The sequence below is a fragment of the Hakea prostrata genome, chromosome 11 (assembly GCF_041222555.1).
Source record: "Hakea prostrata isolate BN-2017 chromosome 11, UWA_Hpros_2, whole genome shotgun sequence".
Classification (NCBI taxonomy): domain Eukaryota; kingdom Viridiplantae; phylum Streptophyta; class Magnoliopsida; order Proteales; family Proteaceae; genus Hakea; species Hakea prostrata.
In genome coordinates this window covers 11,219,263-11,235,913 of record NC_142610.1, presented here as the reverse complement: position 1 = coordinate 11,235,913, position 16,651 = coordinate 11,219,263, and the positions used below count along the sequence as shown (strand labels likewise).

Genomic DNA, 16,651 nt, shown 5'->3' with positions numbered 1-16,651 from the left:
CGGGGCGAGTCAAACCGGCCGCCATCTTCACTAGAGGTGGTTGTGTTTCATACCACTAGTTTTCCGACATCTGGTCACTAAGAAGCGTTGGTTTCAACCACCTTAGTTCATGTTTCTTTTGTCGGTGTTTGTGTCTGTGTTTTACTTCAATTATGAGTTAAACTTCCATTAAACAAAAGAAAGAAATAACAAGGGGTTATGGATTTGGAGTTGATTTGTACCTAGTTGCTGGAATTGATTTTCCATCATGTTTAGAACACTTTCCTATTTTAATCTGCTATTGGTTAGAATTGAGATTATATTTTATGGGTTTATTCAGCATGGTTCTGACAAAAGAAGTTGATTATATCTATACAAAATCGGCATGAATCATGTAAAAGTAATGTAAGAATGGAGGCATTTCATATTTGATGATGTCAGGTACTCCTATCAGGCTTGACTTTTCACATTGTATTGTTATTTATTTTTATCAACTTTATAGTTCATGCTGCTATCTATGGTTTTACTAAATGTTCATGAATCGTTTGTTTGAAACATTCCAAAAATTACCACTTAGACCAGTAGAAGCCAATATCAATCCAACCATTTGATTAATGGTTTCTTAGACCTTGGCAGTTTCATCTTATTGAGGCTAAATTGAATATTTTACAAAATTATTTGTATTTTTTGAGTATTGGTATTGGCAGCCTCAGTAAATGTGGTGCCCTTGTTTTTTAGGATGTTAAAACCCTAATGATTCTCAAGTAATTAAATGAAAGTGGATCACATGAATGGGAAATTTGAATATTTCCATATGCTGCTTTAAGAAAAATTATGAAGCTAGTCTAATGCAGATTGAATATGAGTCAATCATATATGCTTCTTGATCTTGCAAATAGTGAAAACATGATTATTAGTTTTGATATCATATCAAATGGATTATATTGGTTTTGTATTTTACAAATCTTGATATATTGATATGGACAAAGAGTATATTAATTATAAAATCTATGTGAATAAACGTAACGGGTATATGTCATGAAAGGTCTTGAACATAAAAACTATAAAATAAAATAGTCTTTTATGATCTTATACAAGCACCTAAATATGACATCAAAATTGAACACAAATAGTAAAGAGCTTTGGTTTTCCAAAATAATCACATGCCTTCTTATACCTTTACAAAGGTTCAAAGTTCATAGAGTTCCATTGGGTTATTCCATGTGAGTCTGCAAATTTCATCAATTTAATATTTATGGTGGAATTTCTGAATTTTTACCAAATCCTTGGATTTCATGAATCCATGGATGTTTTACAACCAAACAGGTATAAATCACCAATTCATAAATCCATGTATTTGAAATCTCTTGATTCAAATAACCAAACAGGCCTAATAGAATCTAGAGTTCAGAAAAAAAATCCAAGCAAGTGAAAGTGATTTAATTCATAATTAAAAGAACTAAAACCGACGTAAAATAATATTAAAAGAGAAGTAGTGGGAAAAATATATATATCTTAACCAATATCTAGTATGGTCTCAAACATAGTTAAATGGAAGGCAAAGATCCAGCAGACCCATTTAGCTGAAAGAAGACTTGTTGTCAACAAATCTTAAATGGGCCAATGAGGAGTTAGTCTAGCGGTAAAAGACCTGCCCTCCCATGGAGAGGTCATGGATTCGCATTAACATAAAAAGCTACCTTGAGGATGAACCTCAAATAAAAAAAATAAAATAAAAAACAAAAACCCTAAATGGTATTCTTCTAACTCAATGAAAAAATAGAAACATGAAACAAGAAGCCGGATTAAAACTCAATTCTCATTTTCAGACTGTAGGATAGAAGTAAAATAAAAATGGGGAGTAATTAGTGTTGATTAAATTTAATCAAAAACTTCAAAACTTTGAAGCTTGGATGTTAAATGTAAGAGAAAAGAAATTAAGATCCTACACCAATATTTTATAGCCGCGGCGGATCAAATACGAATACTCTACCGGGTGGTGGTGAGCCATCGCGTTTTGGGCCTCCCCCCCCCTTGCTTCTTTCCCGGCCGAGAAAATACTAGAAGTCTATGTTTTTCATCTTCACCCAAAAGAAGAAGAAGAAAAAAAAGCCCTAATCTTGCACTTTTTTTTCCTTGAATTTTTTTATCAGTGAGATGGGCATGGTAGGAGAAGCTCAATTTCGCGTTTGGATTGACATGATATGAAGCAGGTGACGTTCAAGGAGGCTGAAGTAATCATGAGTGAAAATCTGGTTTCAAACGTGCACAACATTTAAATGAAAGCGAGGTAGCGGGTGACCAGCTTAGGCCCTCCTCGATGGCGAGATTTCCTGCAACATCTCTATTTCGAATTATTTCATCTAGAAACAACATTTCGAGGGCTAGGGTTTTGGTTTCAGGTCGACTGTACCATAGCAACAGAAGCGTTTCTCCGTCTTCCGTTTCTGAACATAGAGTTCTGAATGATTTGATGCATTTGGAGTCTCTGATATTTCGGGATCTTGATATTGTTAACAGGAAGCATTTCTCAACGTTTCCTGACAATACAAATTTAACTGTTGAGGATAGTTCGTTGGATTCACTACTGGTTGATAGTGAACGTATTGAGGAAGATGATAATTCTAGAACTAGTGACTGTGTTGGTTTTGAGCATGTAGGCTTGCGTGATCCCGTTGACATTTACAAGGAACTTCGATCGTCTGAGAAGAAATCGAAGCTTACACGATCTAATTGGGATATCATGGTTGAAATTTTTCGGAGTTTTGCTAAATCAGGTTGGGCATCTAACCAGGCTCTTGCTATCTACATTGGTGCCTCATTCTTTCCTACTGCTGCTAGTTCGTTTCGTTCTTTTTTCTTCAAGAAATGCCCTGAAGATGTTGCTAAGTACCTGGTATCACTTGGCCCATCTGAAGCAGCCGAGAGGTTTCTTTTCCCAATTTTTGTTGAGTTTTGCTTGGAAGAATTCCCTGATGAAATCAAGCGTTTTAAGGGAATGATTGAATCTGCTGATCTTACCAAACCTTATACTTGGTTCCCTTTTGCACGGGCCATGAAACGCAAAATCGTGTATCACTGTGGTCCGACAAACAGTGGGAAAACCTACAATGCGTTGCAGCGTTTTATGGAGGCAAAAACTGGTATTTACTGTAGCCCTTTGAGGCTTTTAGCTATGGAAGTCTTTGACAAGGTGAATGCTGTGGGGGTCTATTGTAGTCTCCAAACTGGACAAGAAAAGAAAAATGTCCCCTTTGCTAACCACGTCGCCTGTACTGTTGAAATGGTTTCCACAGCAGAATTGTACGAGGTGGCTGTTGTTGATGAAATCCAAATGATGGCTGATCCCAGCAGAGGATATGCTTGGACTCGTGCTTTGCTCGGACTAATGGCTGATGAGGTACACTTGTGTGGAGATCCTAGTGTTCTTAAAATTGTTAGAAAAATTTGCTCGGACACTGGGGATGAGTTGGTTGAACATCATTATGACAGGTTCAAGCCTCTTGTGGTAGAAGCCAAGACTCTCTTGGGAGATCTACGAAATGTTCGACCTGGGGACTGTGTGGTTGCGTTTTCAAGGAGAGAGATATTCGAAGTCAAGCTGGCAATTGAGAAGTTCACGAAACATCGTTGCTGTGTTATTTATGGTGCATTGCCTCCAGAGACTAGACGGCAGCAAGCTAGCCTGTTTAATGATCAAGACAATGAGTTTGATATTCTCGTTGCAAGTGACGCTGTGGGGATGGGTTTGAATTTAAACATTAGACGAGTTGTCTTTTATAGTCTTTCCAAGTATAATGGTGACAAGGTTGTTCCAGTGCCTGCAACGCAGGTGAAAGCAGATCGCTGGAAGGGCTGGTCGGAGAGGCAGCATTTATCCTGATGGACTTGCAACCACCTTACATTTGGATGATTTGGACTACCTTATCGATTGCTTGAAGCAGCCTTTTGACGAAGTTACAAAAGTTGGTCTTTTCCCTTTCTTTGAGCAAGTAGAGTTGTTCGCAGGACAATTTCTCAATGTTCCTTTCTGTCAACTTCTGGAGAAGTTTGGTGAGAACTGCCGACTTGATGGTTCTTACTTCTTGTGTAAGCACGATCATATAAAGAAGGTTGCAAGGATGTTAGAGAAAGTGGGAGGGTTGTCTCTGCAAGACCGTTTTAACTTTTGCTTTGCCCCAGTTAATATTAGAGATCCAAAAGCTATGTACCATCTTCTGAGGTTTGCTTCATCATACAGCCTAAATGTCCCCGTTAACATAGCAATGGGCATGCCCAAAGGCTCTGCTCGTAATGATGCAGAACTGCTTGACCTTGAAACTAAGCACCAAGTGTTGTCTATGTATCTATGGTTATCACACCATTTTAAGGAGGAAACTTTTCCGTATGTTATCAAGGCTACAGAAATGGCAACAGATATTGCAGATCTTCTTGGTCAGTCTCTCACCAAAGCTAACTGGAAGCCTGAATCAAGGCTGGCAGGGAAGTCAAAGCCTCAAGAGAAGGAAGGTGGTTCTGAGAGACCAATTTCACTTATTAAATTGACTACTCAGTAAGTTCCCTTATTTCTTGTGTACTATTGTCTTGTTTGTTATTTAATATAACCAGGTGATATCACTAACTCCATTTTTTTACCCCCTGCCTGCTTATGATGTGTTAGTTTCTTAGGCTCCTTCTTTGGTGTGACTTTTGTTTTTATTTTTGACCCAAATAAAAATTCTTGCTGGGTTTGGTATCATTTTGGATCTTATTTCTATCCCAAAAAAGCTGATAAAATGCAAATTTTAGAATAGGCTGAGAGCTTTTTTATTTTTGGTTGAAAATCATTTTCGACCTGTTTTGTGCACTCCATAATTCAAGGGTAAATAGTTAGGTAAATTATTTTTTGTAAAACAAGCCTTGCTTGCTTTATGTCTCATTCTTCAAAAGAAGAGTCCAAGAAGGCAGATGGGAGAAGGAATTATCTTGGTTCGCGTAGTCCGATTGGTGTTGCTAGTGTTATAGATGGATCTTATTGTCAGTTTTTAGGGAAGACTTTGAGAAGGGATGGAATTAGATATATGGTTGAAATATGGGAAGGGGTACAAGAAATCCAAGAATCTGCAGGTGGACCAAGATTCTGTGTATATGAATCCGAGTAGCCCTTCATAATGAGGGTTTGTTTTGATTATGTTGTTCAATTAAATATACCTCTCAATGAATTCAAGAAAGAAATTGTAGAAAGAAACCAAAGAACATATTATGGTGCTTAGATATATGGTTGAAATATGGGAAGGGGTACAAGAAATCCAAGAATCTGCAGGTGGACCAAGATTCTGTGTATATGAATCCGAGTAGCCCTTCGTAATGAGGGTTTGTTTTGATTATGTTGTTCAATTAAATATACCTCTCAATGAATTCAAGAAAGAAATTGTAGAAAGAAACCAAAGAACATATTATGGTGCTTAGACTATGCCTTCCAAAAGGATGTCGGAAGACGGCATTAGCTGCCATGCTTTGCCAAGAATCAAGATGAAGAAGTTATATTCACCCAAAAAGGATAATTGAGTTGTTGCAGATATTCCACTGACTTCTGTCTCCTCAATCTTTTAGCTCTGAACTTCCAATCGAATTTAAAGCTCCCCCCCCCCTAAAATCAAATGGGTAGAAGAACATCTAATGGAGTAAGAAACAGCATTTCCTTAATCCAGCACACATTCTGTTCTAGCATAGTTTGGGTCTAATTCTATGGTAGGAAAACTTCTAGTACCTCTTCTCTCTACTCTTTCTTGGAAAAGAATTTCTCTGCTGCTGGTTTTGCAAGAGAATCCATAAGGAAGATGGTGAGGGGGAGTCATTTTCCCATTTCTTCAAAAGCTAACGATTTTCGTTTCATACTCAATCATTCCTATAGGTTACCCAACAATTTTTTGTATAGGTAAAAATCGAAAAGAAAAATCATGCCAAAGAGAGCCTTAGATCCATTTTTTTCTTTTCATTTCAGGGCATATTCAGATTTACTCCGAATTAGATAAAACTATGTTAACTAACATCTCCATTTAATAGATTTTTGATGATTTGAAATGTCATTGTGTATCTTGTTTTTTGTTGATTCATGTGCATGTTGTCTCTCGAATGTTCTATCTCTATTCTTTTCTACTCTTTGTTTTCCTCAACCATCATAATCTAACATGCCAATAACCCTGCAGGAAAAGGGAAGGAAAATATCATCAGCAAGGTTCCCCGGTTAATGCCTCAACTTGATACAAACACCAGGTATATGTATCAGAATACTCACCTGGTAGAAAAGCTTCCCAGTGATGCAGTTAAGATATCCAAAAGGGTCAATTGAGCTTTGAAATGCTTAACTTTGGCCAATGGGTGGGTTCTATAGAGTGTTTAGGAGTCCTTTTTTTAGTCAAATTAGGAATTTTAGGTCTGTGTACATGTAGTGCACCCCCCATCAATTGGAGATGAGTTGATTAATGAATGTGACCTTTTACGAGTTTGGTGCTATTGGCAAGTGCATATGTGATTGTTCTCCATTTCTTTGGTTTCTTCTTTTCTCTTTCCTAGGAGTTTATTCTATCGTTAAAGTTGTTATTCAAGAATATCTTAAATAACAATAAGTTGAATTATTCCCAACCCCAATTCTTCTTCTAAGTCCCTTTTCTTGAAAGCCATAGCAGCCTAATCCCAAGTTTTGCATCATCTGGTATCAAAGCATAAGATCCACACCCTTAAACCTTCTTCTTCCTCTATTATTTCTCTTCCTTTGTTGACTCTATTCTATGAACCAACGATAGTCCTTAAAGAAAAGCCCTGTTTTATAGCAGCTCTCCCTCTTCTGCCATTCTTCTTGTGTAGGAGGAATAAACCCAGTCCCTACGAGTTCCACCATTTACTCTTCTGCCATCCTCTTATAGAGTCCCAGATATTTATAAATATCCCATTATTATCACAAACCCTTCGTGGAGATTGATCTAAATCTAGACAATTTAACCTATTTGATCAGTGAGCAGTTCTCTAAAATGCAAGAAGAGCTTTCAAACTCGACAATGGTTCTTTGGGAGCTTGCTGATATTAACAGCAGCTTCTATGATATGATGTCATGCATGTTACAATACTCAAAGATGAATTCTATGTGGAACAATTGAGATCCATGAAAGCTATGATTGATTGATGTGCATGATTGGATCGAAGTTGAAATTGAATGATTGGTTGACAGTCCCTTTTCTTTGTGAAACCCTATGAGCAGTTTACCATTGAAGGGATGTAATTCACTAATGACCATTAGCCGGTTGACTTTGAGACATGTTGGGATCATCACTTCATCAAAGGCAATAGTTGTGAATGTAAATCAGATGGTGTTGATTCTCTCACTTACAGAAAATTGGGACAGGAGGTGCAGTTAAGAATGTCCAAAAGGGACAGTTGAGCTTTGAAATACTTAATTTTGGTCCATAGGTGGTTTCAATAGACATTAAAGCTCTTAGTTTTGGGTTTATTGATGTAATGAGCCTGATTTATAAGTCCATAGAGAGGGCATCACTGGTAACTCGGGATTAGTAGTTAATTTAATATTTAAGTCAGTGTTTGAGTTAGATTAGTATATTAATTATCTAGAATTCTGTTTTGATTTTATTTACCTTCTTTGAATCCTTTAGAGTGATTAAGAGTCCTTTTTTGAGTCAAATTTGGAATTTTAGAAGATCTATATATATGTAATGCATGCCTCTCCTTCAATTAGAAATGATTCGATTAATGAATATAATGGTCTATAAGAATTTGGTGCTGTTAGGCAATGCATAGGGATTGTTATACACTTTTTTGGTTTCTTCGTTTCTCTTCTTGTCTTTTGTTTCCCATAAGTTTTTTTTTCTATTATTCAAGTTTCTATTTAAGAATTTCTCCAACAAAAACTAAGTTGAATTATTCTCAACCCTAATTCTTCTAATTCCCCATCCATGAAAGCCCATGATAGCAGCCCAACCCAGGTTTGCATCCCCTAGTGCTGCCTCTATTGCTTGTCATAATACTTTTTTGACATAAGAGCCCTTTGTTTCATTTCCATATTTTTATTTGGGCTTTGTTAGGAGAGGTAGAAAGCCTTTGTTTATAGAAATTATTTGTCGTGCTTTGTTTTTTTTCTTCTCCCCCTGAATCTTGATTTTGAATTCACTTCTTTGATCAATTTGCTTAGAAACATTCCTGATAGACTTTTGCATTATCTAAGAGTTTTCTCTCTTTTGAAATTGTTTGGGTACGCGAAATCATTTTTTTTCTTTGTTTGTTTTTAGACTGAAACATTATGCAAATAATCCAACACTTCCCAATTCACTTAGAACACCAATTGGCAATGCGCCGTGAATCAGGTACGGATGACGTAGTCCTCATTGCCTAGAACACTTACAGACCTCAGTGCATTATTAGCTTTGGGAAATACCACTTACAAAGAGATACTTGAGAAAACACTAGAGTATCTTTTTTTTCTTCTTTTTTTGTTCTCAAATTTGAATATCTAAAGTGGATTAACCTAACCTGGATGTATATATATATTGGTTTCTATTGTATAGAGATTCTTTCTAGGTGCTCTCCCTCGAAGGTAATTTCCATAAATGTTTAGATATTAATCACTCACTAACTGTTCATTGCTGTGGTACCTGAATTATGCAGCAACATATGTCCTGCTATGACAGGATTTTTTCAACCACCACCCTTCTCTTGAATACTTTTTTGGTATGTTGCTTGGTTAATCTTCCTACTACCGTCATCCGATGGAAATATTATACATAGCAATTTACTTAGGGAAAATAATATTTATTATTTCAAATAAAGGACGTTATTTAAATTTAAACCTGTAATAAGTGAATAGATATCTTGGTATTTCTTATTTTTTGGTTTGAATATTTTGGTATTACTAATGCTATGAAATCATGGGAGAAGGTAATTGAAACTCGCATGAGACAAGAAACTACTGTTATGGAAAACCAAATGGTTTTATGCCAAGAAATCCATGACATAACTCAAGGGACTCATGGAAAGATTTAAAGATTGTAAGAGACATCTCCATTAGGTCTGTATTGACTTAGAAAAAAACTTATGACATAGTCACTAGAGAGCTAATATGGCAAGTACTTGAGAGTTGAGAAGTGTTTCAAGTAAATATGCCGTAGTCAAAAGTCATGCATAATGGTACAGTAACTAGTTTAAGAATTTGGAGGTGGGGTGGTCAAAGTAATGAATTTCTATTTAGAACAGGGTTACTTCGAACATCAAATTATTGTAATTACCATCGATCGTTCAAGTACAACTATTCAAAATCAAGTTCATTAGTGTATGGTTTTCGCTCAAGTTCATTAGTGTATGGTTTTCGCTAATGATGTTAATTTGATGGATGGGACAAAAATAGGTCAAACTTGGAACCAAAAGGTCCTAACTTTTAAGATTAGAATGGAATGGAGTATATGCTGTACAATATTCTTTTTTGACAAGTAATCTTTTCCAAGCTCCTCACTGCAGGATGTGAAGTTGAGTTCACTTGAAAGCCCTCCAAGAGTTGACTAGACACACATGACAAGCATATTCATTAGGTGATGAATGTTTTAAAGAAGGGAAGAGCTGATGTATCATGGGTTGGGCTCCTCAAAAATTGGGCCCAGAAACTAAACCCAACAAGGCATTCAAAGCTGACCAAATATCCCAGGGGTATTGGTCATTTTTCAAGCCACCTTTTGGGGCTGAATATGTGTCTTGATAGAATCCCCACCAAGGGTCAGGGATCTATCTTTATTTTTTTGTTTCAGTGCATAGTTTAAGAGTTACAGTCTATTCTAGTTAGGGTTAAGTTGTTAGGATAGGGTTCCTTAATTTTAGGAACCTTATCTAAAGTAGTTCTATTTTAGTTGAGTTCATATTTTGTTTAAATTAGCAAGAGTTTAATTTAAATAAGAGTCCATGTAAGGTGGTAGTATCCTAAACTATAGAGGAGACCCACCCTGAGTGATTGGTGTATGGACATTTTAAGGCCGATACCCATGGATGGAACTTTTAACCAAACTTGGCCTCTTCGCCGACTGATAGGTCTTAAAGATTCGTTTTCCTACGATTTGTCTTCTGCAGTTCTGCTACTGATAGATTTCCTCTATCATTCCAGGAGACATTAGTAGAGAGACTCTTCAATAAGACTGTGAGCTTTTCTTGGGGCCTTTTGGGGTTAGGTCCAGTTTCCTATTAGTTAGAGTCCAAATTCAGTAGTTAGTCAACAGTGGGATCCTTATCCCTTAAGGATTCCTAAGTTGAGTCAAAGAGTCTTTACTTAGGCTATAAATAGCCTCTTTAATTCTGAATAAAGCAGATTGATCGATTTGAGTTAAACAGAGGCTTGGGCCATGGGGAAGGAAACCCTTTAAGGCCTGGGCTGGAGAGTAATTCTCAAATTTGGAAATTCTAGCAGCGACTTCATCTTCTTCAAAGCATTCCAGCAACATCAATTCAAGTAATCAAGCATCTTCAAGCTTCCAAGCATTCAGTCCAGCATTCAAGCACTCAAGATCCTCATCCTTAAGTAAGTGGAAGACCCCATCCACACCCCCAGCATGTTCCCTTCAATCTCAGACCTTAGAAACAGTCCCAACCCCCATTGCAACTCGCCCCTTCCCCTTCCTTTTCTTCTTCCCACGTTTTCAGTCCTATCCCAAATAGGATGCCCCCTTCCTTTGAATTTTCTGTGTTATGTCTTCTAGGTGCAAGTTGCAGAATTTTCAGAAATTCCAGAAAATTTTTCTGAAACATCGTAAACCTTGTCCCTTCTTACCTGAATCAATTCTGGACCTAAAACATTCATCACAGGCTCACAACCTCTCTGCCTTGCAGAACCGGCAGCCCTAGCCCTCCTTTCCCCTCTGGTCGAAACTCTAATCCCAGTCCTACCTGATCTAGGATTTGATTTTCAAGTCTGAAATTTTAACTCCTATATAAATTCAGATCTTGGACTTCAAACTCAGCATGCCTAGGCAGTGTTAGAACCTATAAAAACCCCAATCTCAGTCCAACCTGATCTAGGATTTGATTTTCAAGTCCGAATTTTTAACTCTATATAAATTCCAGTTCTGGGACTTCAAATTCAGCATACCCAAACAGTATTAGAACCTATAAAAACCCTAACCTAAACACCTAGAAACCCTAACCAGGGCTTGTTCTTATTAAGAGGGTCGTGGATATCCAACCCTAAACCCTGGTTTGCATCACTTCTTCCCCTACTTCAAGTCTGATTTTTCTTAGATTTCTCCTTCTTCCCCTCTCTCTTTCTTCTCTATTCTATCCCCCATTAGGAGTACCTAGCGATAACATGGTTCACTAATTGCTGATTCTCTCTGTGTGTTGATGGAAGGTATCTATTTATGCGGAGTTCGGATCTGCCTCCTTACTTAGGCGGAGTTCGGATCTGCCTCCTTAAGCCTTCCTATCTTAGTCAACAATTAATGTAGAAGTTGATCCTAACCTGCTAGCAATTCTCTAAACTGGAAAAGAACTGGATCAGATTGCAAAACAGTAATGGGGGAAAAAGTAGAACTAAATTTAAGCTCAACCTATTTGCTGCTAGAATTTTCTGGAACTTGCTATTGTTTAACAAATCAAATCAATGGATTGATCAGCCCTTCCTCATTCTCCTTCTGCCAGTGGCATTAGGTTCAGTAAATAGGAGTATCCATCTATTTATTTTGTTTTTGTGCGTGTTTGTGTTTCATTCTTGAATTCATGTAGGCAACATTTTTGAATATAAGGCACTTCATGGAAAATAACTTTTTAATATGGACATCAAGTGAGGTTGAAATCAAAATTATAATGGACTCGAGGCAATTGATGAAAAATTTTCGAATTTGGAAGGCATAATTCAGCAGAAACAATACTTTTAAAGGAAGGCACTATTTGGAAATTGATCTTTTAACCCGAATACTTGATATAACTTCAAAAGCCATCCTCAGGTAATCTGCTCAATGATGATAAAAGGCCTTCTCTCAGGTTTCAAGAGTTTGGAATCAGGACTGGGATTGTTTGATGCAAATTCCATTCAATCTTTTTCAGGATAAAAAGCCAGAAGTGGGTTGAATTAGTTAAAATAAATTAAAAAAGATGGCCATAAGTCACCTGAAAATTAGATCCCATACTGCTTCACATCAGCCGGAGTTGGGATGTGTAGCCAGTTGATTTTGCTGATCTGATTTCAATTCCTTGAACCCTGCTCCTCACTTCTTTCTCTTTCTTGAGTTGAATCTTGTGCTGATTGTACATTTATATATTTAGTTGAAATTTTTTTGTGCATTTAAGGTTTATGCTTCTCCTGATATCCTTGTTACCTTATTCTAGTTTTGAATGTCTTCTTTTTCAATTAGATACTGACATTTTTAGTCTCATCAATTTGAAAAATTATATCGGGCCGTGGATTTACATTTGCTGTCCCATTCAAGGGGGATTGCCTGTCTCTGACTGCCTGCAAAGCTGTTCTTGATAGTGCTTTATGAGACTTGCCGGGTGCTCTCTCTCTCTCTCTCTCTCTCTCTCTCTCTCTCTCTCTCTCTCTCTCTCTGAGCTTTGTGAATGTACTGCAAACACTGCAGGCTCTGTCTCTCTCCATTCTCTGAGCTTTGGTTACTGCAGACACCTAATCGATTTTCATATGAAAGAACATGAAATTAGCTTGTTCCTAGTTGTTCTTAAAGGATTATTATCCTTGTTTAGGTCCACTCTGTCAATCTTATTTTACTCAGGCTATGTTTGCTGTCAGGAGAATGCGCGAGAGTATGTAAAAGTGAAAGTGATGTAGCCTCACTGGGATTGAGGACCAAGAAACCACGATGAAACAAATGATCAGCTGGGAAGCTAGGGTTAACACAACCTTTGACCAGGGCTTCTCAGGTTTGTAAGGCTTTTCAGATGGGAGTACCAGGTCTGGCTTAGGGCGTAGGTCTAGGGTTTAAGAAATCCAAAAATTCTTATTTACTTTAGATTTCAGGTTAGAGTTAGGGTTTGGAGGGTTTGGGGGATCAAGGTTTTTAGGGTTTGAAGGGGAAGAACGGAAGTGGGGTTGGGACATGGGGTGGAGGGAATATGGATGAATATGGATCTAGGAGGGGGAATTCTGATGGTGGGTCTGCTAGATATGGAAATTAAGGTTTGGGGAGAAAAAGGGAATGCCGGATGGATTCGAAAGTAAAAACATCAGTTAAGATGGTATAAGATGAATTGGATGAACTGAATAGTTACTTAGGGGTTGTATGATAGTGTTCCTGTTTCATTTCCTTGTTTCTCAGTAAGAGAAAGTTATTCCTGTTTCTTTGCATTTTCCTTGTTTCTGAATCCTGAAATCATGTATGTTTACACCCGAGAAAGATTGTTTCTGTAACAAAAAGAAAATGAAAACTTGTATGCGTCACATGAAATAGAAACTTATTTTATTAGTATTTTTCCTTTTTGGTGATAAAAGTAGAGAAAAAGCTAAGACTCTTATGTACAGTGTAATTAACAATACAAATTAAGTGTGGGTTTATGAGCTTCTGATGTAACTTCTTAAGGTTCTTAATTTGAAAAAGAATCTTGATGGATTTGAACAACCGTCTCCTTGAAACATGCTTATGTTCTAGGTACTTTACCAATTGAGCTAAAGACTTGCAGCTTCACGTGGGGTTGGAATTGAGTGTACATGAACCAGTATTTTTCACTTTCATTTCCACTAGTTCCCCTTCTACCAAACTGATTCAACCAATCTGGAATTGAGTGTACATCAACTGGTATTTTCACCTTCGTTTCCTTGAGTTCCCCTTCAACCAAACTGATTCAAGCAATCTTTCTCTGCCATAGAAATGTTAAGGGCAGCAAAGAATATAACAAAGGAGTTTATACCATCACTAAACTAGACCCACTCCATACATGCAGTAAGATTTACACCAGCATTTCATGTTGAATGGTAGAATCTAAATCAGTTTCTGCAGAAGTGACAAAGAGGAGAGTGGATGAACTGAACTGTTGCTTGATTAAGAAACATAATATAGATATAAATAATACCTATGGTAGCCAAAGCCCTTATGGTGCAAGGCCAAATACAAGTTGATTCAGTCAAAACTGGAGGACAGCAGAAAAGACAACATAAAATCCATTCGGAACACCCTTGATTCAGGCATACTACTTGACCTAAAAATATGAAGCATCCAGTTTGCTTGCGTATCCAGATCCTAGAAATCTCTCTCTCAATCTCCTTGGCCGACAGTTTCTTCTGCCAAAACCCCAAGACCATTACAAATGCAAAATGTCAAGTGTGGGCAGTTTAAAAGTTTCTCACTTCAGTGGGTACTTAGGAATGTTGGCTTAACTTAAGTGGACACCATGAAAAAAAACTCTATGTTTTCTCTTTTCAACCCCTTGACTTTCTTGTAGAGACAACATTTTACGAAGAAGATCCGGAGACGAGAGAGGGGGATTGGTTAGTGATAGGAAGATCATCCATGGAGATGAAAGCTCACGAATAATTTCCACTCCTGGGCATCTTACAGATTGTTGCTTTAATCTCCTAAAAGTTAAGAGATCAAGTTACATACAAATGTATTTAATAATCATCTTAACAAATTTCGGGTTTTTTATTCACTTCAACTCTCAAACAAAGTCCTGACGCGTGCTAGATATCATAGATTAGAACCTTGATTTTACAAACTGGTAATTGATAAGTAAAGCACTTTAGTATGCTGTGAAAGTGTCTGACGATTTTTATTTTTTTTGTGTAAAAAAAAAGATCATTAAGAAGAAGAGCTCACACAAGCTGTGACATTGGCTTTCATAATTGTAGAAGCCAAGAAATTGAACAAAGTCCACACAATCAAGAGCTCAAGTGATAAATCAAGCCTTTGCTTCAGCCCAAATACCCCTCCTCGAATCAAATGATGATTCTCCCATATCCTCAAAATACCATATGGAGAAGGTCTCTCCAAGTATTTGAGATTACCATCCGAATTTGCAATTTCAAAGTTCAGTTGTTCCATGACAAAAACGACTGGGTGAAAAAAGAAAAAAAAACAAAGAAGAAGAGACTACATGGCTAGACCAAGATCTCTCACCGGTAAGGTAAGCGTTACTCAAGAGTTCAGCGTTGACAGTCTCAAACTATGGTACAAATACAATGCACTTTCGATTACCAACTAGCTTGTTTCATATTTATATATATAGCTTTCATAAAAAAATTTTCAAGCTCGCAGCAAATATTTTTTGGGGTGATAAAGGAGATCCATTGGATGTCATGGGAAAGGCACTATTGGTGAAAGGATGAGGGAGGTTTTAGATTCAGGAATCCGGCTCTACACAATCAAGCAATGCTTTCGAAACTTGCATGGAGACGATTGAAAGTATCGGATTCGACATGGGCACACTTGATGAAGAGTATCTACTATTCTAGATGTGAATTCATGGAGACAATGGGAAGAAACCCATTTTAGGGGTGTGGTAGCATCTTGTTGGGAAGAAAAACTCTGAAGAGAGGCCTAGCATGGAGAATAGGAGGGGATCACAATGTGAAAATTTGGGAGGCTTGTTCAGTTCTAGGCCTAGAGGATTGGTGCACCCCTAAGCAGAATCAAAGGTCAAGGTTCAGTAATAATATTGGTCCACCAATCAGTGGAGGAAGAAGGAAAATGGAATAGAACCATAATCAATGAGTTATTTCCTCAAGAGGTAGCAGTAGAAATATTAATCTGGCTCTCTCTCTCTCTCTAATTCCAAGTGATGATGAACAAGCATATGTGAATGGGGGAAAGAGAGCCCAAATCTCAGTAAAATCAGCTTATTACCTACTCATGGAAGAGGAAAGGAGTAAGAAATTTGGAGAAGGCCTCATTGTCAAGAATGAGATTGTAGGAAATGCTGGAAAAGAAGGTGTGAAGACCCTTTCATGCAAGACGGTGATGGTTTGGCCATCATCCACTACCTGATGGAGATATCCAATGTCTTTTTTTTGGAACAGGCACTTTTATATATAGGGGTTAGAGATATTACATATGTCGTTTGCAAGGTTTACGCGCACGACCCCTCCACTAAGGGATGCTTATGTCGTTTGCAAGGGTTACGCGCACGACCCCTCCACTAAGGGATGCTCGATGTCTCCAGCTATTTCATCTCCTTTTGAATAAGAAAAACTTTTTACCCAAAAGGAAAGAAATCTGAAGTGAATACCAACAGCAAAATCTATTTGCTTTTTATTTTTTCTTCTCGTTAGATAACTTTTTTTTTTTTGGGGTGCAAATTTTCAGGAGATAAACAGCACGGAATTTTTGAGATTTTCTCTGCTTTATGAACTACAAATAACATTTTGTTGCGTTAAGGATATCAATGTTTGAATTAATGCCTAATTCTTCAGTATAACTCAACTAACGCTCTTTCAATCAAACATTAAATCTTCTTTATGATATATCAAAACTGAGGCTCAAAATTGTGCATTCAAGATAGAAATTCAGGGAAAACTACTATAAGGTAATTAAAAAATCAAAACTTATTGAATATGACATTTGATCTTACTATTACATACATAAAGAAGAACCAAAGTTGCATTTGAGATATTAATTTTATTCATAATAGATTGATCTTATGATGTAGAACTAAAACAAAAGATTAATTGCTTAAGATGCTCTTATTGAACTTTCAGAAATGAATC

At 37.2% G+C, this 16,651-nt stretch overlaps 1 protein-coding gene across 1 annotated transcript; it reads left to right on the top strand.

The window, feature by feature from the left end:
• The first annotated feature begins 2,089 nt into the window (after positions 1 to 2,089).
• LOC149000086 (ATP-dependent RNA helicase) lies at positions 2,090 to 12,490 on the top strand. The gene is given in 3 exon segments (XM_089140061.1): positions 2,090 to 3,814; positions 3,816 to 4,531; positions 6,168 to 12,490. Coding segments are annotated over 3 exon segments (2,286 nt in total). The 5' UTR covers positions 2,090 to 2,299; the 3' UTR covers positions 6,223 to 12,490.
• The last annotated feature ends 4,161 nt before the right edge of the window (positions 12,491 to 16,651 follow it).